Source organism: Ambystoma mexicanum, chromosome 11, assembly GCF_040938575.1.
Source record: "Ambystoma mexicanum isolate Mex_15411 chromosome 11, UKY_AmexF1_1, whole genome shotgun sequence".
In the NCBI taxonomy this organism is placed as follows: Eukaryota; Metazoa; Chordata; class Amphibia; order Caudata; family Ambystomatidae; genus Ambystoma; species Ambystoma mexicanum.
In genome coordinates, this window is record NC_090934.1 from 580,788,567 (window position 1) to 580,815,171 (window position 26,605).

Consider the following 26,605-nt stretch of genomic DNA (forward strand, 5'->3'; position numbering starts at 1 on the left):
CTCTCTCTGCTCTCTCGTTCTCTCTCCTCTAATTCTGCTCAGTTTAGCTGACTGGCTGCCTGGTGTACCTTTCAGAGCCTGACAGGTCCCAAACTCTCCTCGCCAGTCTCCTGCACTTGCCCCCGGGCTTTGCACTTGCCACAACACTGCAGCATTTCGGTTACAACTCATGATAGTGATATCTCCCTATACTTAACCCATGTTCTGATGGGACTGGGCACACTTTTCCCCAGCCAACCCCCCCACCCTGTGTACTTCTCTTTCTGCTCACTTGCATAATCAGAATGAATCCTGCCTAGTAAGATTGATGTCCTTGCTTTCCCTATGTCTTCCCCTCCCATGCATGGTTGCACTTTGAAACACTTGTGTATAAGCGCATAATAAATAAACAATCAATCAATCAATCAATGTTGCGCAACATAAAACACATCAGTATGATCTTGCATATTACTGGTGGTGAGTATAGCAACACACTGTCTCTGTCATCTAGGAAGCAGGACTGTGATTTAAGGACACCCAAGCTGCACTGAATTATGCTTCCTGTGGCCATGTGTGCAGCAATGTAACTGTTCTCACCTTTGGTGGATGAATTGTTGAAGGGTCTCAGGAGGAATGGTGTGAGCGAGTATGCAGAGTCCCCTGCACATTAGGACATATGTAACATTGGTTAGCTGACTTCCTGTGGTAAGTGTGCGCTTTGTATGTGCTTGCTTGTTTATGTGGAAAGAGGTATGTGATTGGTCATGCTCTCGAAGCAGCCACCTGTTCTGAAAGGTTGCAGATGACAGGGCCTGATGAAGAGATGAAAGCCGAAGGATGTAGCTATTATGGATGCATCCCAGGTAATTGACATTCACATGCTTGAAGTGGCAGCTTGCATCGCAGATGACCTGCACATTGATATAATGCCAATGTTTGTGGTTCCTGCGCCTGTGCTCTGTGATTTGTGGGGCTTGCATTGCCACATGTGTGTAGTCAGTGGCTCCAAGGAACCCAGGGAAATGTGTAATGGCATAGAAGCCCTGGCCCACTGCTTGCCTTTCCTGCACAGTGCGTGGCATGTCAATGTGGTTGTGCCTATGTGTGATAATGCACTGCAACCCCTAATACAGGCACCAGAATTGATGCACTGGGATATGTCCTCTATGATGGAGGTGGTCTGCTGAAATGACTCAGTGGCAAGGAAGTGGAGGGCTATTAACACCTTCACTTGTGGGAGCACATCATGCGAGCGCTTGACGCCTGGTCTTAAATCATTCTACCACTCTCTCATGTACAGGATGACATGTGAAGGGAATCTGTAAGTAACCAAGAAATGAGTAGCGGGAGGCACAACTAGATAAATAGAATTTTCAACACAGTGTACAATAATTCATAGGTGGTTCAAAGAATCAGGAGTGGTAAAGAAAAGTATTTCTGGAGCAAGAGGGTAAGTCCAGAGGCCACTCGAGACCCAAAATAGAGCTACACAAACCAAAAGCCGATTGTTACCTTCTCTACTGTGAAATACTTACCTTTGCGGTCCTTTGACTCGATTCACCCTTTAGAGGAGGTTATCTACCCCCCTAGACCTTGAATAACACTGGGATTCCAAATACAGTGGTCCTGTTGTCCTGTTGTGGACCCTGAGCCGACTCCTCCTCTTCCTTCATTGTGAGCTACCACAAGTGCGAACAATGCGTAATCAGACAATGTCGGGTGGTATGGTTGTGCTTGAACTGCGCATTTGCACTTTTCCCCTGCTCCTGATAGGCAGTACATTGCAGGGTGTTTGATTTTGGCTGGGTAGCACTATATTTTTTGTGAATGAGGTTGCTTTCATTTTATTTTGTTTATTTATTTGTTGTCCATTTGTAAGGCGCTTATACAACAAGTAAATTGTGTTTCAAAGTGCCCACAGGACAAAAGGGAGGGAACATGGGAATGAAAATCAATTGAAACAATGAAGGAAAGAGGCAGACTGACTAGGCCTTGTGAGCACTCAGAACGTACCAGTGCAGTGAGAAGAGAGGGTTGAGGGAATGGGGGAAGGGCTGGGTGTGCCAGAAGGGAAGTGCTAGGGAGAGAGCAGCTGTGAGTGCCAAGTGGAGGAAGTGCTAGGGTGTGGTCAGATGCCAATAAATAAGTGCAGGCCAACAGTGGCATGGCCAATGGGTGACAGGCAAGTGCTGGGAGCGGGCGGCAGCTGAATGCGATTGGGTGTGGGTAGCCAGGGCCCAGAAGGACACATAAGGTCCCTGGTCACCAATCTCAGCAATTGTGGATTAGCAGAGGAGGGAGGGAAGAAAGAGGTGAAAAGGAAAGTCTTGAGGAGCTTCTGGAATTTGAGAAGATCAAGCACAAGACGAAGAGGAAGGGGGAGGCTATTCTATCTGTTTAGCAAAGCGCTTGACACACAGAGAGTTGGTGCAGGAGGAGCGTAAAGATCATCTGGAGGGAGAGTATTTAGTGAGAGCAAGTTGTAGATAGCGTGGTCTCGGCTCCAGGCAGCCTTATGGATGATGCAGAGGGATTTGAATTTGATCCTTGCAGCAACCGGGAGCCAGTGGAGACTTTTTAGAGCTGGAGTGATGCGGTCCCTGGGCTTGAGGCCAAGAATAAGTCTTGCTGCACTATTGTGGATTAGCTGTAGGGGTTTTAGAAAAGAAGAGGGCAGATTAAGGGATAGGCTATTGCAGAAGTCTTGTCTGGAGAGAACCGGAGCTCTAGAGTCAGTGAGCTTCTGGGGGAAAGTGAGGAAAGGGAGAATTCCTTTGAAGAGGTAGAGTTAAAAGTGGGACTTCTTGGCAAGGTCCTGAATGTGAGGGAGGAAGGAAAGAGAGGAGTCAAATATGACTTCAAGGTTTCTGGCTTGGGAAGATGGAGAAGGGGGAGAGATCATAGAAGATGGCCAGAGTGAGGGGAAGGAAGAGGGATCAGGGGTCCCAATAGGAAGGATCTCCGTCTTGCTGGCATTGAGGCAGAAATCATTGGAGGTGCACCAGGAACGGATGGTGGATAGGCAGTCAGGAATAATGGAAGACGTAAGGAGCGGGTCAGATGGAAGTTTGAAGAAGAATCGAGTGTCATCTGCGTAACACTGGAAGTTAGGGGAGAAGGTGAAACTGAGGTGTGCCAGTGGAGCAAGATAAGTGCTGAAGAGCCAGAGAGGCTGGAGTCCTGGGGGACACCGCGGTTGGATATAGAGATGGGGGGAGGAGGAAGAGCCCAGTATACCCTTTGATGGGCGATCACTGAGGAAGGAGGTCAGCCAGTCCAGTGCCCGCTCCGAGATACACAGGGTATCATGTAGCCATTTTATGAGGATGGATTGGTTGACCGTATCAAATGTAAAGGCGAGATCAAGAAGAATGAGGACAGCTGCAGAGTTGGAATCAAGAGATGCAAGCAGTTCCTCATGGGTGTTCAGAAGAGATGTTTCTGTGTCTCTGGATGCTCGGAATCCAGATTGATGGTTGTGGAGGCAGCCAACAAGTTTGGTGTGCCGGCTAAATTGGGTGAAGGCCAGCTTCTCCAGGAGTTTCCCAAGGAAGGGGGTGATAGATATAGGGTGGTAGTTGGCTGGATAAGTGGGGTCTGCCTACGTTTTTTTCAGGAGGGGTGGATGAGGGAGTGCTTGAGGGAGGAGGGGTAAGATCCAGTAGCAAAAGAGTGGTTGCAGATATCAGCAAGTGCAGGGGCAAGAGAGCCAATTTTGTCCTTAATTGTTGTGGAGGAGCAGGGGGGGAACTGTTTGGAAGAGGCCTTCATAGAGCAGACAACTCTGGTGAGCTCATCAGGTGTGATAGGGGAGAAGGAGGAGAGAGAGGTAGAAGAAGGGTGGGAGCCATAGGAGGCAGGGGGTGGGGGAGTGGAGGCAGAGCGGGGATGCACTTTGGTAGGTATGTCTAGGAGTTTGCCCGGTGGCTCGTTACCCACGCCCATGACTTTCTCTCGATATATTGAGGCTACATGAATATTCCACCCCATTCGCTGCCCTAGCATTGGCTCCTCCTTTGCGCAAATGTGCCGCAAACACCGTAGGACAGTGTGCTTGGGCAAGGTGCAAGGTGTGCTTGCACAGCACAAAATGCCTTTTGTCAATAGTAAACCGACTTACTGATGGGTGCAAAGTCCACTTGTTAGCACAAAGTTACTTTGCACAACGCAACACACGTTGTGAATAAGGCCCCAAGTGCCTTGAAGTATTGTCCCACTTTTGTGCCAAACTTTATGGTTCACTTTTTGTCTGAATCAGGTTTGTTTTCCTATTTTTCAGAGGTTGAATGTATGCAGACATTAGGAATCATTTTCAACACCCAAAGCCTAAAGCCTGGCAGTCCCACTTAGAAGAGAAGTCAGCAAGCCATGTAATAATGCAGGTGTATTTCACTCTTCGGTGTGAGGTGGCTTGCACTCCTTCAAGTCAATGTCCATTTGATTCGTGTTTCACTCAAGAGCACCAATGCCTGAATACTGATAACATAGAAATGTTTTTTTAATAACTGATGCTATATCACACTCCTGTAACCAGTAGCTTCACAGTGTAACTATGACTTCTTTCATGGACCAGCGCCTCGATGCCTTTGGGCTGCTAATGCGCTTTACAAATTCAAATAAATAAATAAATAATAGTGAATGTTTGTGAGAAGTCTATAGACCTCGTTAATACATTTTACGTATGATCATCTCTCATAAGCAAAGCCTTGTCTATGTCATAGTTGTGTTGCAATACATGTAATGCATCGAAAAGTGGTACTGCGCTGTTACCCAATCAAAAGCAAGTCCTGGAGCCACCTGTTTAACTCCGTGGTAGAAGTCTACCAAAAAAAGTAGTGGAACTGTGGTCTCAGCAAGTGAGAGGGTAGGCGGCATAGTGCAACATGTGACAAAGTGTTGCAGCTGGGGCATTTCAATAGTCTAAGTGACTAGTAGCTAAGGCGCCTATTAAAACTTAACAGGTGCACAAGGACAGGAATGGACAAATCCTCTGTATAGAATGGTCAATATGGTCGTTAAAAGTATAGGAATGGTAAACAGAAAAAAAGAAAAGTAGTGGAACACCGCTCCCGATGGTACCCGCTCAGTTCGATCACTGGTTTTACTGCCTGAAAAAATGGATACAGCTATTCCGAGACCATTGAAAAAACAAAGGAAAGGCCCAGCCTACAGGAAGCTCCTTCTTCACCACCCAACTTCAAAATGGCAAACTTAAATAAAAGATTCACGAACAGATGACAAGTCTATAGAAAGGAATGAAGAAGAAAAGAATTACAGGGGCAAAAAAGGTCACAGTGTCTCGACCCATTCCTGGAAAGTTTCATATCAGAATTCTGGCCGAAAATCTTGAAAGGGAACTTGCTCCCTGAAATGTACATACATTCGAAGAGCATTTATTTAACAAAAGCAACCTCTGCAGGGGTGTAAGTAAATCACTTCCCAGTCCTTCAGTGGTTTCAAGAAAGCCCCTCGGGCCCCGAACAATCCGCGTCTGGGATCCTTTTCATATGTGCATATCTGGGCTTCAGGCCCCCATCGCCGGCTTGTTTTATTCCGAGCATCAGTCACCCCTGCCTGGCAGGTAGTCTCATGGCGCATTGATGGGAGCAGAGCTGAGGGGGAGAGGGGGGGGCGTGACAGAGCCCAGAGACGAGCCATCCCCTATTTGCTGATTTTCAAGGCACACATAATTGGCCTTTTCGGGCTGCCCCCTAGGTGGCTGCCGGGCTCGCCCCCGTCGGATGGGACCCTGCTCGCCTTTGTGTGCAGCGTTTTTTTTTTTTTTTTTTTTTTGCCATGCTGTGTAATCCTATCCAGGCTGCACTCTGGGACTTCATACAAGACGGATACCTTTACACCAATTGGTCCGGGATCCGCCTATTGTTTTGGGAGGGGGTGGCTCCCTCTTCTCTGCACTGGGCACTCTCTGTCTATCAACCTCCAAAACCAGGGCAGTCTCCAGGATGACAGTGCGCGGGGCTGGCTCCCACCCCCTCCTCTGTTCCTCGTGTTTGTTGTCCCTGGGCCTGATTTTTTGGGAGGAACGCCGGCAGCAGCCTGCAGCCCATACCCGGGAGCTGGGAGCTGAGCACAGTTTGTTGGTTTTGGAAATGGGGATCAGATAAGGGGGTGCCGGATTCCCGCCCGATAAAGCTGCCCAGCGCCTTGCCCTGCACCCCAGCGCCGGGACCCGCTGGTGCCGCCGGCCAGACTTCTTGGATGGGAACCCCGGAGCGCCTGGCCCCCAGCGTTGCCCGTGTTTCGGCCATGCCACGATGCTGATACTGTGGATTTTGGTGCTTGGGCTGGTGGATCCCGGCTGGCAGGGGGCTGCCGCTGCTTCTTCTCTTCGGACCAAAGGGCGACCGGGGGGTGCTGCGAGGGCACCCTGCGTCAGGGGCCAGTCCTGCGACCCTCGGCCGCGTAGGGACGCCGGAGGTCGCGGGGGAGTGTACGAGCACCTGGGGGGCGCCCCGAGGCGCAGGAAACTCTATTGCGCCACCAAGTACCACCTGCAGATCCACCTCAATGGGAAGATCAACGGGAGCCTGGAGAAGAACAGCGTCTTCAGTGAGTACCCGCGTCCTGCTCACTGGCAGCTGTAACCATAGGTTGTTACGTGTATAGTGATGGGGGCTTGCGCTAGCTCAGTGGGTTAAGTCATTGCTGCTGAGATCAGAGGACCCGTTCAAAAACGGATTGACGAGTCATATACTTTTGACATGAATTGTTACCCCCGATGTTCTGGCCCTCTCTATGACAGAACGCACAATGTGTTAAGCGCATACCTATTAAATAGCAGTAGACCCTACTAGGCGCAGGTTCGAACGGACCGTTTGCTCAGCCTTTCATCAGAGTGAGATTGATAATATGAGTGTTACTTGCCGTCGAGGATTAAAGCGCGTGCTTCTCGAAGATCCGTTTATATGCAGACCCGTGTAAATGCATACAGGTGTGCGCACCCTTATCTGACCCGCTACAAATTGCCGGAGCGCAACAAGGCGTGCATAAAGCGCTTTGAAATTATTTTTTTTAAAACTGCGTGTGCCATCTATATTCAATCACGCTATTAACATACGTTGTAGACTGCCTTATAGATTTTGTAGAAATGGCAGTGATGAACTTTGTTGGAAACATGTATTTCGTTAGTAACTTGCGTTCATTGTCATGAAAAGCAAAATGCTGTGTCGATGAGCAACCGTATGTAAGGGTCAGGTACATGACATTTGACACAGAGCGCTTATATGTGCTGCATGCGTCAGCGCCCGTGATGTATAGCGGACTAGCCATCGCTCAACCAAAGACTGCAGAGCGGCTATAAGCACCGGCAGGCGCGGGCGTGACGCCTGGGCTGGGGCGGGGGTTGCACTATAGCCCCCTCATTGAAACCATATTGTACACCAGCATCAGGCGATGCAGTCCATTGCGATGGTAGCATTGGCGCACACGCGGGAAGAGATTTGCAGCAACTTTCCATGCTAGATGCGTGTACTAACACGAGTGCCTTAGCATAAGGGTGGGATAATAAAGAGTGCAATGACACACGAGGACAGCAATGGAATAATCTTAAATACAAGTGTGAATCTTAAATACAAGTGTGCAGTAACACGAGAGTGTACTAGCAGAACCATGCACTATTAAAGAGTGTAATAACAAGAGTGTCTTATCATAAGGGTGGAATAATAAAGAGTGCAATGACACAAGAGGACAGCAATGGAATAATCTTAAATACACGTGTGCAGTAACACGAGAGTGTACTAGCAGAACCATGCACTATTAAAGAGTGTAATAACAAGAGTGTCTTGGCATAAGGGTGGAATAATAAAGAGTGCAATGACACAAGAGGACAACAGTGGAATAATCTTAAATACACGTGTGCAGTAACACGAGAGTGTACTAGCAGAACCATGCACTATTAAAGAGTGTAATAACAAGAGTGTCTTATCATAAGGGTGGAATAATAAAGAGTGCAATGACACAAGAGGACAGCAATGGAATAATCTTAAATACACGTGTGCAGTAACACGAGAGTGTACTAGCAGAACCATGCACTATTAAAGAGTGTAATAACAAGAGTGTCTTGGCATAAGGGTGGAATAATAAAGAGTGCAATGACACAAGAGGACAACAGTGGAATAATCTTAAATACACGTGTGCAGTAACACGAGAGTGTACTAGCAGAACCATGCACTATTAAAGAGTGTAATAACAAGAGTGTCTTGGCATAAGAGTGGAATAATAAAGAGTGCAATGACACAAGAGGACAACAGTGGAATAATCTTAAATACACGTGTGCAGTAACACGAGAGTGTACTAGCAGAGCCATGCACTATTAAAGAGTGTAATAACAGCTTAAGAGCAACATAATGTAACAATGCAGTATAAGAGCGTGCAACAAACAGAGAGTGTAATAACATACGAGTGCACAAACTTAAGAGGGTACTAACATGTACAAGAATGCCATAGCACTAGTGGAATAGGAGTGCAGTATTAAGGAGCGGAATAACTTTAGTCTGTAGAACTGCAATAACACAAGCGTTCCGGGGGATGTCTTTGTACGTGTAGTGTGTAGTAGAATAAGACTGCAACATTAATGAGTGTAATAATATTAGCGCAATGATATAAAACTGCTGCATAAAAGAGTGCAATAACGGGAATGTAATAACATACCATTTTAAAAGTTAAAGTAACAGTGCAATGCGGAATATTTCAGAGGGCAAGATTAAGTAGCACAATAACACACCAATGCAACATCACAAGAGTGCACTGTGAAAGAGGGCAATGGCATGACATGGCAATAGCTCAGGAGTGGGATATTAAAAGAGTTTTACAGAATACGAGTGTCGCCAATCATGAGTGGAACTAGCACAGGAGCGAATATGGGCAAGAGTGAAGCAGCTAAGAGTGCCATGGCACCTGTGTTTTGCAACACATGAGTGCATTGCCATTGGCACAAGAAATCAATACCATAATAAGGCAAACACATAGAAGTGGATTTAAATAAGAGTGCACTAAGAGAGGGGTGGAATATAGGAGAGCAAACGTATCCAGGACTCCTCTTAAAGGTAGTGATAGCTAGACCCCCCTCCACCCCCCCCCCCCCCCACACACACACACACAGTGGTTTCCGAGCGAAAGAGCAAAGTTCTGGAAATTATCAGGTTTAACATCCTTTGAAAACAAACAATCCAATTTAACCGGCATTGGAGTGCTTATCTAGAGAAATCATTACACACCGGGCACTGCACCCCCCCCCCCCCCATCTCAGCGCTGAAGATTAGAACTAAAACAAGAACGGCATTGATCAAACGAATTTTATGTCAAGCCAAGTCCCCCGTTTTAATGCACCCGTCGTTTCCTTGCTCGATTTGTTCAATCATGTTTACAAGGTACTTGATTTAGTCCGAGGTCAATTAAAAACAAAACAAAAAAAACAGTGTTCATGTCGAATTCCCTGAGCGGACGTTTTTTCCAGACCGGCCTTTTGACAACTCCTGTGAAGTTCTAGCCGCAGCTCCTCCTTTTGTCCTCCGCGGGCTCCTGTTACCCGTGTCTGTGTTTCGCATGTGCGGGGAGCTCTTGAAAGCAAGGCCGCCCCGCAGGAGAGTTAAAATAAATAATAATTCCCGCTGCAAGTGGCAGCTGTAATCTGGGGGTTTTATGTGAAAATCGGTGTTCTTTTTTGTTGTTGTTGTAATTCTTTGGCGTTTTCCAGAACAAACAGTAGCGAACTGGCCAGCTCTCTCTGGGAGCAAATAGGGCAGACAAAGGCGAGTGCATGTACTATTCAGACTACAAAGAAGGCAGGCAGAAGCTTTTCAAGTTGTGTCTGATTTCAGGAAGTGCGGAGAATGAATGGGACGAGCCCGGCAGTCCAAACTAGAAAGCTTTAACTGGATAAACCTGCAGATAAAGCGCTTCAGCGAGGAGCCCCCGGAGTCTTTGGCCCAGCCCTGCCTTGGACATGTCATCTTTCATGGTGTGACCCTGAGAGTGAGGCTTTAAAACGGTAGCTTGGCTGCGCGGGAGAGGGGGGGTACTTAGGGGGGGGGGCTGTCGCGGGTCTAGCAGCTACCCCAGTAAGCTGTAGCTGTCACTTCGTTTAACAGTCCTGGGTACATTTGCTCGACGATTATCCATATGCGTCACTTCACCTCAAAGCTCAGGGTCTGTCACGGACCTGCGATCACGGGGCGCCCGCCACGGCAATGGGGCGGGGTTAATTTGCATGTGTTTTCTGTAATCTTTAAATAAAAAATAGATATTTCTAACCACGGGGTTTGCATATGTGGCGGTGCCACATTGGTGAAAATACGTGCAACGAAGATGGATGGATGGATGGATGGATGGATGGATGGATGGATGGATGGATGGATGGATGGATGGATGGATGGATGGATGGATGGATGGATGGATGGATGGATGGATGGATGGATGGATGGATGGATGGATGGATGGATGGATGGATGGATGGATGGATGGATGGATGGATGGATGGATGGATGGATGGATGGATGGATGGATGGATGGATGGATGGATGGATGGGCAACGAAGTTCAAGGATGGAGGATGGATGGATGGATGGATGGATACCAGAGCTTGGCTGTTTAACAAGACTCTTTGCAGATAAGGAGTTATCAAATGTCGACAGTACTCATTTGATCAATGCCACAGGATCTGAACGTTTGTGCCTGCCCTGTCAGTATTTGAACCTTTGACTTTCAAGTTGTGTAGCGTTCTCTGAATATGGTACTCTGCCGCCCTAAAAAATCTTTCAAATGTAACATGACAAGTATTGCACTTCTAGGTAGGCTGATCTGGGTGGAGGGTGCGATTGGTATTTGTAGAACTAGCTAAACTATACAATAGTTGATATTTGGTGATACGGTAGTGGAGCAAATATGACCACTACATATTTTGATGGTATAGAACATTGGTACTCAATGTTTTAACTGGTCACACTATGTAGTGATCATATTTGCTGGAGTGGATAGTGTTGCCTGTAGCCACAAGGTCTGAAATGAAGGAAAGGACACAATCTATAAAAGCCTGGTGTGGATCAAGCTGCCTTTCTAGGCACCAGTGTCAGATACAGAACCATTTGCTCCTGCACTGCGCTTGCGTGGAAAGCTTGCGCGCGGCCTGGTTCATGTGCATGTTGTCTTCTGAGACATTGATCTGTGCTAGGGACCTCATCTCGGGAACCATGTTGCCAAGCTGAAGGATGATGGGGAGGGTTGTCACGCCCGCTGTTTGTTCTGGTGAAAAAGATCTGGAATCTCTGGCAAGCTGATCATAGCATATACCGATCGATGTAGCTCTGAGAACCAGAACCGGGCTGGCCACCAAAGTAGCTATCATGATTAGAGTGCATCTGTGCGCTTTACTCAACTTCAACAGCGCCTGATGAATCAACGGAAGATGGGGGGGCAAAATCCAGCATCCCGTTGTACTTAATCTCCAGCGCATTCCCCCAGGGAACCCAGACCCAGTCCTTCCATGGAGGTATACTGTGGCGGTTTCCTGTTTGAAAGTGTCACAAACAAGTCTACAGGCGGTGTACCCCAGTCTGAAAAGACCCAGGACAGAACCTGCGTGTTCAATTCACACTCGTGTTTCGCTAAGGACTGGCAGATGAGAGAGTCTGTCACTATTTTTTCTTGACCCAGGATTTGTACAGCTAGCAGCCAGAGACTGGTCTGCACTGCCCATTCCCAGATCTGAATTGCTAAGTCCACTAGTAGTGGAACACTGGTCCCTCCCTGCTTGTTCACGTAGAACATTGCTAAAGAGTTGTCCATCTGAACCGAACCACCTTGTTGGAGATAAAGGGTAGAAAAGCCTTCAAGGTCAGAAAGACGGCCAACAGCTCGAGATAATTGATATGACGATCTCGATCCAGTGGAGACCATAGGTTGAAAAACATGCCGATGATGCGACGTTGCCCCCCACCCAAGTAGGGATGAATCAGATGTTATTGTGACTTGCAGTGATGGATCCCTAAAAGGAGTCCCCACCGATAGATTGGTAAAGTCCGACCACCAGTGGAGATAGGGTATCATGTCCGAAGTCACTGGAATTAAGCAAGAGACTGGATCCGTTGATTGGCACCAGTTCTGTCTGAGCATTGATTAAGTGTGTCTCATCTTTTAAACTCGCTGGAGGGGCGGCCAAGACACACAAGGCCATTAGCCCTAAGAGTCTCTGAAAACACCACGCGGACCACTGGGTAGAATTGAGAAAAACCGAGCATGTCTGTGGTAAATCCCTCATCCTGTCGCCAGTCAGAAAAACCCTGGCAGTGACCCCATTCCTTCGAAAACCCAAGAAAGTCAGGTACTTTGAGACTGTCATTGATGATTTTCTCCAGTTCGCTGACAATCCGAGCCAGAACAGCATCTGGAGAAGCAACTGCAGGTGGGCTGCTCCTGTCTGGGGACAGTGAAGCCAGTTGTCCAAATACAGAGAGAAATGAACCCCTTGGACCCTGAGGAATGCTGCTCTTACAGCCATCATCTTTGTAAAGACTTGCAGCGCATTTTGACTTCCTTACGGAAATGAAGAAGGGGCAGGACAATCCTGATCAGGAGGGGGATGCCGTACCAGCATAGTGTATTTCCGTCTATTCGTCTATACATTTGTTGGTCTGTCTATCAGTCCTTTAAAAGCCATGCAACGTCTAGAAAATGTGAGACACAGAGAAAGTCTTCAATAGAGTGCACAGTGCTTTAAAAACTACTATTGTGACTTCCACTTGTAGATGAGAATGGCATTTGGATGTTCCTTCGACATCCCCAGATTCCCCCTGTGCTCAACAAGAGGCAAGAAGAGTACTACTGTCCCAAATACATTTGCCACTTTGTCCTCCATTTTGGTCTGAGACTTGAAGAACAAAAAGGGAGCATTCTGCCTGTCATTTTGTAACCAAGAAATGCTTGCATTTCTTTTCACTGAAGTCACTGAGCCCCAAAACTTGGATGGGAGTATTTTAACTTCCCAAAAACTTGGAATGACTTGCACATATCTAGGTTTGGAATTGTATGACTTTGTCCTCCAAAAAGTTAACTGGATCTCTTTCCTTCCCTTCATTTCCTTTCCTTTCTTTTCGCATTCTTTTCTTTCCCTCCCCTTCCGTTCACTAGTCTTCGTTGTTCTTCCCTTTCCTTGCCCTGCCTTCCTCTCCATCTCCCTCTGATTCTTCCCGGTGTCCCTGTGTCCCAGCATCAACTTCTACTGAGGTCCAATGTCCCCGGCATTAACTTTGTGGTTATAACATCCAAGCACCATAGGGCCAGTGGAACAACGATGTGCACGCTTTGTATCGGTTGCATTGCGCATGTGCAGAAACCAACAGAACATTGACCGCACTGAAGACAAAACACTGAATCTGCCTGGTGTCTCTTGGGCATGATGTGAGGAAGCTCTGCTATGTCTGGCTAGAAAGTAGCCGCTTGCTCCACACAACGAGAGAAGAGCACCATGTCGCGGAGCCCCAGCCCTCAAGTGGCGGCACACTACCCAAGCACTGTTTCCTATCATCCCTGGCAAGAGACATCAGGCAGATTCAGGGTTTACCCGTGAGCATGGTCAATGTTCTATTACGCTTTGCGCGTGCACAGTGCACCGGTAAACAAAGTGTGCACATCTTTTGGCCTATCTTTCTTAGATGGTTTTCCAGAGATGCAGGTGTTTTATTTCATCAGCTGGGCATTTTTTAAAGAAAATTCCCTATTTGTCGCTTTTCTGATGGTTTAGAACTAGTGCCTAGAAGCACCAAAACATGCTACGGATAACGTGTACTGCAGCAGAGCATCTCAAACCAGAGGGGCTCTGCATGGACTAGGTTGGCATGTGATGTTCAGTAGAGACCAATGGACGAATGGAAGTGCATAGGCTGAGAATGTTATAAAGGGCAAACCAAAGTGAGGGGGGAAAACAGACACACACATGTTGCAGGTTTATTGATTCACAAATGAAAAACTGCATAGAGAAATAAACAGGAGGTGTTTGCTGGTGTAGCAGTTATTGTGTCAGTTTCTCCTGACATGGGACGACCCTGAAAAGGGACTGGAGTACAGGAAATAAAACGAATGCATATGCACCGAATGGCCCTCACTGCAAATGTGTACTTTACACCCACTCGTTCAAGGCCGACCACAGCCCGTCAGTCACGCGGGTGCAAGCTACAGATGCATATGCAAGGGTTGGGAATATGCCCGGCATTTACTGTATGCATGAGGGGCGGAGGGATGTGTGCCTCTTGCGCCTGTGGTGAGCCTCCCTCTCCTGCACGCAATTTCGTTCTGATGATCCGGCGTCTTGCGTGCGTGCACTTGTGGCTGCAGGACGAGAGTGGCACTTCGCCCTTGAGACTCGGCGAGGGCAGCTGTTTGTAAACTGAGCCCAGAAAGTCCAGACCATGCCACAGACGGTAGCATGTGGGGGTCCATGAAGCCCATTTAGATCGTTACCGGAGAAGTAAACCTTCGTCTGTGTGCTGCATATCACAGATCAGTTCGTTGATGCTCTCGTATAGACCGTCTTCTTCATGTTAGCGTTTTCCTGGGGGATCATTTTGGCGATTTGCACCCGTGGTGCTCTGGCACGGGTAGTGTAGCTCAGTGGCAAAGCGCTTGTCTGGGAAACAGGATAACGCAGGTTCGAATCCCCGCGCTTACTCTAAGTGCATAGTCTGCACTTAGACAACTCCTCGGTAGTAGGCAATTGCCCATTATTTTATACTACCTCTACCTGTTAACAGCCGCCCGCCCTACTTCTCTGTCTCGAGCACCTATTTTAGAGTCATCTGTTTCGCTGTGTGCATTCTGCAATTAACAATTGTTAATCCCCGGCAGCCAGGTGCACTCCGACTTTCATCCTGACACCTGTTGTTTACTGGCTTACAAGGTTGCACAACTGTAGCAGGGCGGCGTGTGTAGCAACGCAGGCTTCTTTTTCATCTTAGTCACGGATTGAAGACGCTTTTATGATCACAGGGCGCCTGCATTCCCGCAGGAAGGCCAGCACCGAAGTGGATTCTGGGGAAAAAAATATACATGCCATATTAATGAACATTGCACTTCTGGAGACATATTTGGTCAGTGCTGCTCTGTAGGCAAAGGTAGATCAAGAAGAATGAGTTTTTTATATGGCGTGTAACCCTATATAGGAAGGTCATATAACATTATTGTTGGATTCCTATTACTTCCCGGCGCTGAAATAATAGCTGTTATTATTAGGCAAACCAACAATAATCAGGGTAAATGTAATTTTAGGACGAAAGGCTCACTTGGCCCTGGAAGTATTAAATGATTTGACTGCACATTGCAAACGAGTCCATGAACTAAGCCTGGCTGTAAGCAGTTTTGATTTTGGCCAAGGAGAAAACCAAGCACAAAAATAGGTAATGTCAGGCGAGTTAAAAAAAATAAATAAATAAATAAAAAAGACGCCGTGTCGTGCTACCCAGAAGCAGTTGCAGCGTTAAGAAGCTCTGGCGCAACCCGCCCTTCATCCCTTTAGTTCTCTTGGGCGGAGCGACCTGCACAGCGACACACACTTTGGATGAAACCCCGAGGTTCGATCAGGTCTTAAGTTGGGAAAGTAGACGTACTGTTCGCCGTGTGGATTCGGAGATACGAGCATTGGTTCAAGTGTCTTCGCTTGGCGCCCTGTGTGATCTTGGGCAGACCTCTCCTGCCTCTATGCTTGGGAATAGCCCCACGCCTCGCCGTGCGACTCATCCGCTGCTAAATCCGGCTTTATGAAGACACCTTTAACATTCCGCATCAGAACCCACTCCAGAGTGAATGGGCCTCGGGTGCTCATCGGGGAGCAGCCCCCCCCCCCCCCCCCAGCCAACCCGTACAAATATGTGTGTCTGGCTGGGATCTTTTTTGCAATACCCCCTCCCCTTCGGCCCAATAGGACGTTGGAAACGTTTACGCCTTTGCTTTCTTTGATGACAAACAGAGATTTGCAAAACCTCAGAGGGTTTTTGATGTCGATTGCGGAAAACCACGATTTCCTCGAGGAAAACCCTACTTATCAAAGCCTCCCCCAGATAGCTCGCAGGGTTCACCGAGTGGCGCGATAGATTATCCTTTGAACCAGCTGGACCCTCGTTTGCCTAATTGTCCAGGGCTGCCTGGAAGTGGCATTCCAGCCAGACGTGGAAACGCATCGTTAAAGTCTCGAATGGCCCCGCAGACCGAGGAAGCATCGGCTACTGTCCCGCAGGCCCTGCGCGCACACACCGGCCCATTCAGTTACACGCCACGAAGCCCCCGAGCAGCCAGGAAAGCTCGCAAGACCCCTGCGCCGACACCCCCCCCCCTCCAACCGCCCACGGCAATCCATGCTCTGATAACACGTATTCACCGAGTTATGCTTCATTGCCAAAGCGCTGCACCTGTTCATAGCGCTGCGCGTGGCACTATACAATGCAGCCTCGGCACAGGCACCTTCACTCCCTTTCCGGACTTAATGTTCCCACTAGCATTTTTCTTTCCCCCTTAGCCTTATTCATCAGTGTCACCTTTCATTTGTACTTTATATCACATCTTCCAGGGGTATTGGCGACTATTTAGTAACACCATTCGTGCAGTCCCCTTTCTAGCTCCACCCCGAGTAGTTGTAACGATGCATGGAGAATGCAGTCCCCCTGTGTGTATTGAGATCAGTCTGCAGACTGAGGGACGGATATCGGTAGATCTAGGGCTCACACCTGGGACAACTCAGCTTGTCACCCTTCCAAGGTCAATACAATAAGTACCATTGAGTGGGATGACACATCATGTCATTCTACAATACCACGAAGGAACAACTTGTGTAGTCGTGTGTCCTATAGGAAAATACAACTTATAAACAGGATGCAAGCACCTTCCAACTTGCCCCTGGCATCCTGGCACGGCTATGGCATATGCATACTAGGCATATGTGACAGCTGCCCATAGACAGTCATGTAATAGGGACAGGCTGTGCAATCCTGGGCTTCTAACATAACTGCGCTGCAAGGTCAATTTCAGGAGACATAACTGCACTGCAAGATCACTTTCAGGAGACATGACTGCACTGCAAAATTACTTTCAGGAGATATAGCTGCACTGCAAGCAAGATCACATTCAGGAGACATAGATGCACTGCAAGAGATCACTTTCAGGAGACAGCGGCACTGCAAGATCACTTTCAGGAGACACGACTGCACTGCAAGATTACTTTCAGGAAACATAGCTGCACTGCAAGAAAGATCACTTTCAGGAAACATAGCTGCACTGCAAGATTACTTTCAGGAGGCATGACTGCACTGCGAGATCCCTTTCAGGGGACATAGCTGCACTGCAAGAACACTTTCAGGAGACATAACTGCACTGCAAGATTACTTCCAGGAGACATAACTGCACTGAAGATCACTCTCAGGAGACATAGCTGCACTGCAAGATTACTTTCAAGAGACATAACTGCACTGCAAGATTACTTTCAGGAGACATAACTTTACTGCAAGATCACTTTCAGGACACATGACTGCACTGCAAGATAACTTTCAGGACACATTACTGCACTGCAAGATCACTCTCAGGAGACATAGCTGCACTGCAAGATTACTTTCAAGAGACATAACTGCACTGCAAGATTACTTCCAGGAGACATAACTGCACTGCAAGATCACTTTCACGGAACATGACTGCACTGCAAGATAACTTTCAGGGGACGTGACTGCCCTGCAAGATTACTTTCAGGAGACATAGCTGCACTGCAAGATTACTTTCAGGAGACATAGCTGCACTGCAAGAAAGATCACTTTCAGGAGACATAGCTGCACTGCAAGATTACTTTCAGGAGACATGACTGCACTGCAAGATCCCTTTCAGGAGACATAACTGCACTGCAACATCACTTTCAGGAGACATACTGCACTGCAAGATTACTTTCTGGAGACATAACTGAACTGCAAGAACACTTTCAGGAGTCATAACTGCACTGCAAGATTACTTCCAGGAGACATAACTGCACTGCAAGATCACTCTCAGGAGGCATAGCTTCACTGCAAGATTACTTTCAAGAGACATAACTGCACTGCAAGATTACTTTCAGGAGACATAACTGCACTGCAAGATCACTCTCAGGAGACATAACTGCACTGCAAGATCACTTTCAAGAGACAGAACTGCACTGCAAAATAACTTTCAGGAGACATGACTGCACTGCAAGATCACTTTCAGGAGACATAACTGCACTGCAAGGTCACTCTCAGGAGACATAGCTGCACTGGAAGATTACTTTCAAGAGACATAACTGCACTTCAAGAGTACTTTCAGGAGACATAACTGCAGTGCAAGATCACTTTCAGGGGACATAAGTGCACTGCAAGATCACTTTCAGGAGACATAACTGCACTGCAAGATTGCTTTAAGGAGACATGACTGCACTGCAAGATCCCTTTAAGGAGACATAACTGCACTGCAAGATCACTTTCAAGAGACATTACTGCACTGCAAGATTACTTTCAGGAGACATGACAGCACTGCAAGATTACTTTCAGGGGACATAACTGCACTGCAAGATCACTTTCAGGAGACATAACTGCACTGCAAGATTGCTTTCAGGGAGCATGACTGCACTGCAAAATTACTTTCAGGAGACATATCTGCACTGCAAGATCACTTTCAGGAGACATAACTGCACTGCGAGATCTCTTTTAGGAGACATATCTGCACTGCAAGATCACTTTCAGGAGACATAACTGCACTGCAAGATCACTTTCAGGAGACATGACTGCACTGCAAGATCACATTCAGGAGACATAACTGCACTGCAATATCACTTTCAGGAGACATGACTGCACTGCAAGATTACTTTCAGGGGACATAAAGAACTGCACTGCAAGATCACTTTCAGGAGACATAACTGCACTGCAAGATTACTTTCAGGAGACGTCATTCTGAGAAAGCAGGGCTACTGCTGAATATACTTCACTTTGATCTCGAAGGGTGTTTCCACTCGTCTGGGCATTGTGTGCCAATTTTCAGGTCTGGTTTACAAGAGAATGCGGGCCTGATTTACACACATGTTTTAACATGGGAACGTCCCACTGAAACAATTTTTGTAAATCAGGCCCCACAAGTGTGCTCATGCCAGAGAACCTTTGCTAGTGGTGATGACTTTAGAATCATATGATAGGAGAGTGGCCTGGGCTCCTCAAAGGCATCTGCGCTTTCTGGCCTTGGGATTGGCCAGTTCTTGTTATCTAGGAGTAGGAATCGGCTGCTCAGCATCCAGGCTTGGGAACATTAATGGGTGGATACAAACTGTACATGTTAGTTGTGGAGGGGTTGCATGTTTGCGATTGGGTGCAATGCATTTCCTTAGTTACCCCGAGTAGATTTGGTGGAACAATTGCAATAATCATTTCTAACAATTGAGATGCAGAAGGGGGCATTGAGGGCAGATGAGGGCCATTCAGCCTGCCTCATATTGTATTCCCAGTTTCTCGGCCTGCTGCACCACCGAACAAGCTTAGTCTCCAGATCTGTCATTACTCTTAAGCTCCAAGAGCCACATCTGTTAAAACCTTGCTCAGCGTTGTATTGTATTTTATTTGGCACACCTTTTAACAAGACCATACAATGTGCTACATAAAGAAATCCTTTAGAGTACAACTCTTTGCAAAGAACTACATGTACAATCATAAGCGTAAACAAACAAATGTGTGTGCTCATTACAAAGTTGTTTTATTGGAAATACGAAAGCAAACCTATAGAATTTGTGAATGTGTGTCTTAAGAAGTTACTTGAACATGAGGAACAGTTTTGCATGTCTAGATGGGTTGTGGGATTCAAATACAGACTTTCTGGACCGAGTGCCACCACAGAGATAGATTGGAGAGTAACTTTTAAGTCACAGGGGTGTAACTCTATGGGGTCACCCTTATGCTGCTGACAAAATAAGTGCCATTGAATTGAGCAACATCCGCCCTTCGGATTCCCGCCAAAAAGAATAATTAGGTTTGTGTTGTGCACTACACAAACAGACAATATTCGCACGCCCATGCTAATAGGTCACACGTCCAGCACTCACCTAGGAAATGGGGCAAGTCTGCACTTTGTAAATTCGACTCCCCGGGCAAAGCTGACTGAGTCTTTCATTCCTCCGTCTCGATATGTAGAGAAATATAAATTGAGTAATGAAACCACCTGATGTTGCAGCGCTCAGAAGCACTAGACATCCGGCATGAAGCACAACGAAAGAACACAAATATGTTTTTTTTTTATTTTGGTCAGCGATTTAACACCGACCAATATCACGTTCGATGTATTTACCGGTTCATTTGTTTCTCTCTATGCATTCTATAGTTTTGCTTTCATCATTTAAAATTCCGGACTACAAGTACGAGAGGTCAAAGGGGAAAAAAAAAGCGACCAGTGAGCTACTCACACCTGACCCGGAACAACCTGAGATGGCTGGCAAGCTAGGCCTCAAGGTTCCGTTTTCAGGGTGCCTAGTTAACCAAGGTCCCCTGATTATGTCCTCCGGTCCTGGTAGGGAGGTAGCCGCCCAAAGCCCCTGGATGGGGACCGGGCAGCTCTGGGAGCTTGACTCTGGGCCGCCATGGAAGGCAGTGCTGCCCTCGCAGGCCCGCGTCGCAGCTTTGCCTGGAGACAGAAACAGCCCGCATTGTTAATGCTTCTTTGAAAAACCAACCCTGTGTCGCTCTACAACCTCCCACTGAAAGGCATTAGCAGGGATTTAGACTTTTCTTTTTTCATGGGATTACACGAAATTCTAGTTCAATGGTATTTTCTTTCATTCAGAAAACAGTTCAATCGCCGGCAAGGCCCAGGAATTTGTTTTAGGATATTTTAAAACCTGTTAAGGGGGGTCGGCGGGTTCTTAATATGTTCCCAAACTGACTTCGGAGCACAATCGTTATTCTATTTTAGATGATGTATAAACTCTATTCAGATCATGGCGTTGCCTTTAGAAGGTGCCCCGAGTAGCCTGGAGAAGACACACACGCATGCACACCCCCCCCACCCTCTCTCTCTCTCTCTCTCTCTCTCTCATTTTCTCTATCTCCCCCCTCTCTATCTCTCTTTCTCTCCCTCTCTTCCCCTCTCTCTCTCTCTCTCTTTCTCTTCCCCTCACGCCCCTCCCCCCAGTTCTCCACGACACAGTGTTAGGGAGAGTTGTTACATATAAAACCAGCTAGCAGGCAGATAGATTCTTACTCTCCTGTGCTAAACTCTAGCAGTGATGGAAAAATAAGCATACACTACAAAAACAGTTCCTTATCAATCGAAAGCTGTTACAAGAGGCGATTTCAGTAAAAAGGAGTCTGAAGGGCGAGCCACGCCTTTATCTTAGTGCTCCATTGGCAAGTGCAATTCTGCCTTGTGTTGTGCTGTTTAGCATCATAGACAACAGACAGCCAACCGTAATAAGTTATTACATCTGCTGAAGTGAGGTAAATGTCCTATTACACGAGAGTAATAAAGACGTTGTGAACACGCTTTTTTATGGATATTGAAGACTGCTATATGTGCATTGGAGTCTGGAATATTCATTTAAAAGCTATCTGTAAAAAGATCTATATATGAGAGGTCAGAGGTTACCCCTAAGACCAAAAATGACACCAAACTGCATCTCAGTGGTTACCATCTTTATTAGGGGATTGTTACAAGACTGTCCAACCTAAATTAAAACAGGCTCTTCCCAACAAACAAAAAGGTCAGGATGGTTCTCTCTTCAGTTGTGTTGAGTTCCATACTCTCAGAAATATCCCCAATGTGCAATTTCTCTCCCACGGATTCAGGTATCAGATCTGTTACAACTCTCACTGCGGTGGCAATTTTGTGGCATTTTCTTATGGCGGGAAAGCCCCATATGCACCCTTCTCGGCCTCCCACTCCTCCTCCACTCCCACTACCTGCAAATTCAATTCAAAATGTACACTTACCTTGCACGCCCCTTAAAAAGTTGCATGGAAAAATGTCTTAAAATGGCTGTTCACCAAATGCAGTGAAACGGCCATGGTGACTTGGGCAAGTCCACAGGTATCTTGGACTTCCTGGCCTCAGAAGCAAGTGTACAAAAGTCATAAAGACCAAGAGGGGTTATCTTACCGCTCTAGCATTACAGGCTTTTGGGTGTCCCAAAACCTTCTTCTTCTTGGTTAAAACTAGTTGTGGCCTTTCTATGGTCCCATACCCCACAACTCACCTGATGATAAATTCTTGTGAGAAGGCGGGTGAGTAAATGTTGGAGGCTGGGGGAGATAGGGGAGGATCTCCGGATCTGCATAGGCTTTCACTAGGGGTCGCTTTCTCCAGCACTCCAAACTCAGAGTATTCTCCCTGACCCCAGCTCACACCACCTTCCACTGTCTTGTGCTGCCAATGGTCAGCTGGGCCGAGCAGAAACATATGTGTTCTTACTAGCTATGCATGACTTATCCCTCTCCTCCTGGTCCCTTCCCTCACCACCGGATCTTCCGGGTGCAGAGTTTCTTTCTCCTCCTGATGTTATTACCCCAATCTCTTCTATATACCTGTAGTACCACTGCCACCTCCTCCCCTGCTATTTCTCTCGTCAGCCTCTTCAATGTCTTACTTTCTCTCCCTGATGCTACTTTTCTGTGTTACTACCAGTTTCTGATGATATCAACTGTTGACCTTTCCTGCACTCGCACCACATCCTCCTGCACCCTGAATCATCCTACCACCCCCTATTACATTCCATTATCATGTTCTGATGTTACTTTCTCCTCCTTCCACAGTTCTTCTCCTGATGTTACAACCTCTTCTGCACCCTTAATTTTCACATCCTCCTCCTTCTCTCTTTTTCCCTTCATTGCTGTTACCACCACCCTGGTTAACACTTCTTCCTGTACACTCTCTGTTGTCATGTCACTACCTCTTACTCTGCCTTCTTAATTCCCACCACCTCCTTCTACTCACTCTGACCATATGATGTCACCACCCCCTTTTTCTCCTTCTCAACTGCCAACCCTTTTCTGTCCACTCTCCCCCTCAGATGTTGCCACCTCTTCCTTCACAACTTCCACCACCTCCTTCTACTCACTCTCGCCCTCTGACGTACTACTTCTCTTTGATCCTCTTGGTTCGTACCAACTCTTCCTTCTATCCACTGTTGCCACCACTACACTCTCATCTGTCTCTCCAGCCTCTGTTTCTTCCTGTGCTCTCCAATCTTCAGCCTTCTCCAAATACAAGCCTCCTGTTCCAACAAGCCACACTGCCTGACTTGAGCTGGGTGCTTTATAAGGCGTTCACTCATTCTCCTGGGTGGATACTCTAATGAGGTTCTACCCCAGTTCCTGGTAATTTGATGAGGGATGTGATTGGCTATCCTCCCTCTGTACACCAGAGGCTTCTTTGGGCTCAAGGGGATGGAGTAAATCTATTATTAACCTGGATGCCATCTTGGGTTTCAGTCCTCACCTCTCCCCACCCCCAGTAGCTGCCTTTGTTATGCTGATCTCTCCGGTGTTGCCAGTGTGAGATTTTGTGGATGAAAACCGATTGGGTATGTTTTACCAATTGCTTTCACAGATGTAGTGGCAGTTAGGGACATTTAGCCTCATTAGGAGTTTTCCAGTATCCCACTGGTAATTTCCAGACCTACCGTTACGGGCACCTATAATATCCCAGAATTTCTGGAATATTATAGGTGCCACAATGGCAGTAATTCCCCATTTGGCCTGATTAGTATAGCTCAGTGGCAACACAGGTTTGAATCCCAGGTCCATGCTTAGAAACCTCTTCAGTATTAAGCGCGTTATAAATAACCAATTATAATTATACAAAATTATAATTCCATGGAGTCACATAGGACTCTATGGGGAAAAATTGCTGGTATTTACAGCACCGGCTGTATTTTGCAGGTGGGGGCCTGATTCAGCTCCAACTCTTGGCTGGAGGTAAATCAGTCAATCCACACCGGCAAAGGTCTAGTTTGCCGGTGCAGGAAAAATAGGAGTAACGGAATTACTGCTACTTTTTTCCCACACCGCAGCCAAACTTGTAATGAGGGACATTGTTTCCCCCAGTGGGAGAATCTATTTCCAGGGAATACTGCCACTGAAGATTCTTCACCCATATTGAATTCTCTGTGTTCGGGATGTTGCCTAATTGAAACATTGTATCCATGGTTCACCAGCGTTCATAGTTTCCAGAAAATAGTTCTTCAATGTGCCAAAGAAAGTTGTAACAATACCTAAATATTTGCTACTTTCGACAAGTGCATTAAAAACTCTTTCCCTTAAAGGGAACACTTCCTTCTCCGCTGTGATACACGTGGATCTGCTCAGGGAGAGCTCCAGGTTCTCGCAGGTGGGGAAGGGTTGTACTAGTGTTAACCTGCAGGGTTTCTCAAGGTTTGGATAGGGGCAAATATGTCAGGGCTAGTGTCCCCAGATTTGCCTGAGGTGTAACACTATGATTGTCCACTGTCATGTGATGGTAGCAGGGTGGGTTGACTTGGGGATCCTCCACATACCACCAAAGGCCCAACATGCTGTGGCTCATGGTGGCACCTAGCTCCCAGAGCCATGCCTTCTAGAGAATGTGATTGCCATCAAGACAACAGTTTAAAATGTGACTAGACTGATGGGAGCAGAATTCCAAGGCTCAAATGGAGCCGCCATCAGAAACGCTAGGGCCAGATTCAGGTCCTAATCTGGGATTACAAAAGGTGAAGGAGGGAAACAATTAACAAGACCTTTAAAACACTCGGGAATTGTAATGAAAGAGCCCTGCTCTGGTTTCCTCTTGAAAATGGACTGAGCCGCCAGATAGCCCTACACTGTGTCCACTTGCAGAGCCGATTTGGCAAGGGCCGACAGAAACTCCCTCACTGATGAAGTGGGACAGGACATGGGGTCCACTCTGTCTGCCTTGCACCCAGGGATGGACTGGCCTATAGGGAAACCTGGAGATTTCACGGTAGGCCTCTAGCCCCTGGGCCTCTTTTGTCTTTTATTTCCAAATGTTCCCATAGGCAAAGGGCTGGGCTTGCTGAACATGTGTAAAATTGGAGGGGTAACAGGAGGGATGGCCCAATACAGGGTCAGGACTATGGGCTATCAATGGATACAAACAGGGGGGAGGTGGGGTTTGTCCTGCCTGTGGGACTTTTTTCAATTGCAATTTATTTGAATGGACATTTGATCAAATAGAGGACATTCATACAAAATACAAATTTTTGCCATGTAATGTGCTGCTGTGTAGGGTACAAATAAACACTCAGTATTGAAGGTACAGGTCAGCTTTATAAATTTGCTGAAACTCTTTATTATTTTTGTAGATGTTTTGAAAGCACATTTTTTTGTAATTTTTTTTAATCTGTGGTCAATAGTTGACCTGCATAAATGCAACAAGAGTTTGGCATAGCTCATTCCCTCTATATGAGTATCCAAATTACTTTATGGAACAAAAACACAAACACTGTGAACAACATAGGCAAAGAAAAGGGTTCACAGGTAACAATGCAAGCTGTAACATAGTTAGATTAATGTAAATAATTATAATGTTGCAGCAACAGTGTGGATTACATAGACAAGAAAGAGGTCCACAATAAGCATTACTTCATGCAGTTAGGCAATTGTAGTGCAAGGCATTGTAAATACGTAAAAAAGCAGTTTAACATGTATCCAAAGAAAAAAGGTGCGCACATATCTACAATAGACGTGGGGCAACAGATACTGTATATTAGTGTCTTAGACCAACACTAGAGCTTTGTATAGTTGTTTTTTTTTCCAAGAGAGAGTATAGCTAATATAATTTGTCTAGGAGACATGACCTTGTAGAGGTCTACCAGAGCCAGGCTAAAGGGTGACCTGACGTCAGGAGGGTGAATCATAGTCCCAAAATAGGGTGGAACAAAAGGGCATCAAATGGTGCCGGGGTTCTCAGACGTTTCAGCATACACAGTTTAACAGCCTTCTTCTGGAGCCAAGGCGTGGAATCCCCTTAACAGTGGTGGCACCAGGCACAGGCGCCTACTGGCTTAGGAAGTGGAAATAAAGTGGTAAGAGGACCACTATAGAGAAGCTTCTACGGGTTCTCCTATTCAAATACTTGAAATAGGGCACTTAATGCCTGTTAAGTATGGCAAATCAAACAATGGCTGGCCATTAAGATCCGAGGGCATAGTCTGCTGGGCTGGAAGTCCAAAGGTGGAAGAGACAGCATTCCGCTGGAAGATACGGCCCTTGGAGGGGGTGTTAAGGTCCCGATGCAGGAGGGCGCAGCTGAAGACGCGGGTGACTGCTGCCCAACTCGAAAAATCGCGAGTGAAGCTGTCATGTGTAAAATGGGCCACTTTGAAAACAATTTCCTAGTCCACCCCTGCTTGGACCAGGTTATAAACTTTCTCCATCTCCACAAGTCACAGACCTAGTAGACGATCTGCACCTCTCAATAGCCATGCATGCATGTTGAGGGGATCGGGGTTCGGATGAAGCACATTGCCCCCCAACTGAGCCAAGAGGGCCACCTCCGACGATGCCGGAGAGGTGGGCATACGGCCAGTTCCAGGCGATCCGCGTACCATGTCCTCCTCGCAGAGTCAGGGGGGATCAGGATCAGGTGAGACCTGAATCCCTGCA

General features: G+C 46.9%; 1 protein-coding gene across 1 annotated transcript in view; it reads left to right on the forward strand.

Moving 5' to 3' along the window:
* Window positions 1-5,919: 5,919 nt before the first annotated feature.
* Window positions 5,920-26,605, forward strand: part of FGF3 (fibroblast growth factor 3) — a 42,824-nt gene continuing 22,138 nt past the window's right edge. Inside the window, exon 1 of the mRNA XM_069623445.1 lies at window positions 5,920-6,549. Within this exon, the coding sequence (XP_069479546.1) occupies window positions 6,255-6,549 (295 nt within the window). The 5' untranslated portion in view covers window positions 5,920-6,254. The remainder of the gene's footprint in view (window positions 6,550-26,605) is intronic.